The sequence below is a fragment of the Mus pahari genome, chromosome 7, assembly GCF_900095145.1.
Source record: "Mus pahari chromosome 7, PAHARI_EIJ_v1.1, whole genome shotgun sequence".
NCBI lineage: Eukaryota > Metazoa > Chordata > Mammalia > Rodentia > Muridae > Mus > Mus pahari.
Window position 1 is genome coordinate 64,720,719 of NC_034596.1, and position 4,180 is coordinate 64,724,898.

Below are 4,180 nucleotides of genomic sequence, written 5' to 3' on the forward strand. Positions count from 1 at the left end.
ACCTACTTTAAGTATGGAGCTAAAAAACGCCCAGTCCTCTTCCTCCTTTTTGAGATAGGATCTAAGTCCTTATCTTTGCCCTCTTTCTTGGATCACTCACTCCCAAACCCAGGTTTTTGTTCATAGTAAATTATCCTGCCCATGATTCAAAGTAAACTATGGAGCTTGGGCCTAGCAGTAGGTGAGCTCCTGGGTCCCATCGTCAGCATAACAAAAGGCTAAACAGTCAGGTGTTAGTGGCATGGGCCTTCAATCCCAGCACCAAGAAGACAAAAGTTGGTGGATCTCTGTGAGTACAAGGACAGCCTGGTCTACAAAGTGAGTTCTAGGACAGCCACGGCTATATAGTGAAACCCTGTCTTGAAAAAACACATACATACATACATACATACATACATACATACGCACTCAGCCAGGGCTGGAAAGTGAGACCTGTTTTGAAAAACTAGACAGTCCTACTGACCCACCCTATGGGAACAATAGTTAAAAAGTTCCCACTGTCCAAAGGCAATTATTGGTAATTATGTAGTAAATACATCAATACTCCAAAAACAGATTTTTCTCAACTTTGTAAGAAGAAATTTTGTGACTAAACAATTAAAAAACCTGTTAATATATTTCGAGAGTTGTCTATGGGTATGTAGTTGGTATGTAGCCTGTTAGATTATAACAGCTCACAAAACTTCCAGTTTTTTACACTGAATTGGAGTGTAGCTAGCATGGAAGTAAGGAAACAAGTGCAGATGTTTGAAGAGATTACATCTTAAACATGTCTGTAGGGGGCTGGAGAGATGGCTCAGCAGGTAAGAGCACCCGACTGTTCTTCCAAAGGTCCTGAGTTCAAATCCCAGCAACCACATGGTGGCTCACAACCACCACTAACGAAATCTGATGCCCTCTTCTGGAGTGTGTGAAGACGGCTACAGTGTACTTACATGTAAGAGAGAGAGAGAGAGAGAGAGAAACTTTCTGAAGTGTAACACAGTACCAAATTTTCATAAAATGCAATGTGTAGAACATTCTAAGGTATATCATAAGTTTATTACAATTTAATATACAAAATACATAAGATAAAATAAGAAAATTCCTTTCCTGTGTTCTCGTCAGTCTCAAAAGCCCTGAAGTTTGCTGAAATAGAAAAATAAAGCAGTAAGCTACTGCTCATTTCTTAATACTTAGTTGTAATGTTTAGAGACAGATCAATTAATACATTCACATTGTTGCAAATTCAAGAGGAAACACTAAAAATGTGTCTCCTAGCCAGCTTGTTCCCCTAAAGAGAGATCTTTATTAAAGTAGTCTGATCAAAAAAGGAAGGATTGCTCCAAGCCAATGCTAAGAAAAACAAGCATAAGAAATGGAAGCGGAGTGTGATATGTCACTTTTCAGAGACTGAAGTAAGACTGCAAGTTCAGGCAAGCCTGTGCTACCCTCAGAAATACAAGGGGTGGGGATATAGCCAGTTGGTAAAATTCTTACCTAGTATGTCCAAGTCCCTGAGTTCAGTCTATAGCGGCATTAGGTGGGGGTGGGGATGGGGATGGGGATGGGGATGGGGATGGGGGTTATGCTTTAAAATTACATACTTCAAAAACTTGATGTAGTGGCTTATGCCTATAATCCAGCTACATAGTGAGACCCTGTCTCCAAAAACAGTAGTTTAGGAGCTGGAGAGGGAGTTTAAAACCCTGATGTTCTTGCAGAGGACCAGAGTTCAGTTCACAGCATCCACATCAGGCAGCGCACAACTGCCTGTAACCCCAGATCCAGGAGCTCCGATGCAGCTTCTGGCACCACTCTGACCTGGTGGTCATTTTGTTCTAAGACCTTTGAACCCCATCACTACACACCCAGCTTCTCTCTACCCAGCTGCCAGTTTGAGAAACAGCCATGTGGAGGACAGGACTGACCTACTGCTGGAAGAATATGAAGTACCCTCATGTGGTATCTCTGTGGGAATAAGACTACTACACAGCCAGCCAGAGAATCCACTGCAGAAAGTCCTTACCAACAGAAACATGGCAACCAAGATCTTAACACGACTACTGTTAAGCCTAGCGCATTCCCAGTAAGCCAATGCAGACATACAAGAAAAATTAAAACATACCTTCCAAGTGTGACTTTCAGCAACATAAAATCAAGAGAAAGCCCCTGCTGTGTTTGTGAGGCAGAAAGCCCCTGCTGTGTTTGTGGGGCAGAAGCCCCTGCTGTGTGTGGGGGGCAGAAAGCCCCTGCTGTGTTTGGGGACATGCTTACCTGTCTTCTACTGTTTTACTGGAAGGGTAAAAAACTTTGAATGCAAATCCACTTCTTGGAAAGGAGCCCTTTGAAGACAAAAATATCCATAAGTGACCATTTGTCTTGTACAAAGTAATCCCTGTTTCTAGAATCACACCTGTCTACCTATCCTCCTTCCTTCCTTGTCTTTTTCTCAAGAAAGGATTTGACTGTATAGCATTGGCTGTCCTGGAACTAGCTCTGTAGATCAGGCTGGCCTCTGCCTTCCAAGTACTGGGATTAAAGGTGTGTGCCACCAAAGTCACACAGAATCACATTTCCTAACTTAAAATTACAAGATGTGACAATAAAATAGAGAAGATGCTAGAGTATTCTTTACAGAGAAGGTTACTATAAAATGTCACAAACTAGTAATTTTTTAAGTTGACATCTGCCAGTAAACGTCACTGGAAATGCTTTGGTGTGGTTCTACTCAGTGTGGAAGCAAGTGGGTACTGTAAAATACTGCACATGCATAGAAGACAGACTCCTGTTCAAGGAGTCTTCCCTGCCATTCCCTTGAAGGATTGACAGAATCTCAATGCATCCCCCAGTATGACATGTGACTGTCTATGATGAAGCTCTAAGGTTAGCACAGAGGCTCTGCTTTTCAGTCATACTTCCAGATACTAAAGCAGCCTGAACATTCTAGAGCAGTTTCAAGGTTCTAGATTTAAAAAAAATCAAATAATAAATCACAATGAAATAGCATTCATCATGCTTGGATTCTGGACATTTGAGCACTTTCTACAAGTCATGATTCTCAAAAGATAAGCAACCATAAAAAAATGGTTACAGGACCTGAAAGCAACTCCCAAAGAGAAATTGCACAGTATGTGAGTTTAGTACTTTGCAAAGGAAAAAATGTTTGGTTTTAGTTTGGTATGATTATTACTTTATACTTTATGATTATATCACATACTGAGAGTTTAAAAATCTTTGTATACCAAATTATATCAGTATCTAACTATATATTTGATCGAAACAATGATTTTATTCTTTATAGAAATGTTCTATAGGGTGCAGAGAGGTTCAGTAGATAAGGAACTTGCTGCTGAGCTATCTTTGGGACCCACATGGTAGAAGAAGAGAATTGAGCCTCACCGTGGTATATAGGCCCCCAAACAAGAGACAGCTTTTAAAATTAGAGAAAAGAAAGAAAACTGTGTTATCCTCTTGACCGCCCACAACATCCTTACAGGATTTATGCAGAGGCACTCGGTGTTGGTCACGGTGAACGGGTCGTACTTGTCTGCAATGACCAGCAGGTCAGGCACCGGGTACACTCTCAAAGTGTAATCATATGCCCAGTAGACGGGGCACACATAAAGAGGGAGAGGAGCCAGATGTCCCTGAGATAAGATGGTCTTTACAAACTACAACAGAACACAAAACAAAGTAAACCAGTTCATCTGTGAAGGGAAACGGCGAAGCAAGTAGTTTTACATGGTTGGTTTCCATGGAGATATAGAACATTTACAACTCAAGGAAACCTTGAGTCACCAATCATCAATAAACATTCTCTTAGAATGAAATTATCACATATTTCAGGGGGAAAAAAAATCTGTTTTCATTTACTGTAACCCTGTCCCCTTTTGTCATTATTTTGAGTCAGCTAAATAATAAACTCTACTAATTCAGCTATAAAAAATATCACATAGGTGTGGTCGGCAGTACTGCCACCAGTCAGGGGCTGAGCAGGAGGAGTGTTGCCATCAATCAGCCTGAGATACACTGTGAGATCTTGTCCCAAAAAAATTTTTTTTAGTTAATAACAACTTGATAGTGCTAGACATGATAGTGCATGCCTGTTGCCTAGCTACAGAGAAGGCTAAGACGAGAGATTGTTTGAGCCTATGAATTTGGGCATCGTGTAAGACCCATCTCTTTTTTTTTTTTTTTT

At 40.8% G+C, this 4,180-nt stretch overlaps 1 protein-coding gene across 2 annotated transcripts in view; it reads right to left on the reverse strand.

Moving 5' to 3' along the window:
• Nucleotides 1–1,022: 1,022 nt before the first annotated feature.
• The window catches only part of Pole2 (DNA polymerase epsilon 2, accessory subunit), a 26,530-nt gene continuing 23,372 nt past the window's right edge, over nucleotides 1,023–4,180 (reverse strand). Inside the window, exons 17-19 of one of the 2 annotated variants that reach the window (XM_021201675.1) lie at nucleotides 3,477–3,653; nucleotides 2,257–2,324; nucleotides 1,023–1,128 (exon numbers count right to left, since the gene is read on the reverse strand). In XM_021201675.1, the coding sequence (XP_021057334.1) occupies nucleotides 1,110–1,128; nucleotides 2,257–2,324; nucleotides 3,477–3,653 (264 nt within the window). In that variant the 3' untranslated portion in view covers nucleotides 1,023–1,109. Of the gene's footprint in view, nucleotides 1,129–2,256; nucleotides 2,325–3,351; nucleotides 3,654–4,180 lie in introns of those variants that run through there. The other variant, XM_029540676.1, reaches the window with a different exon arrangement.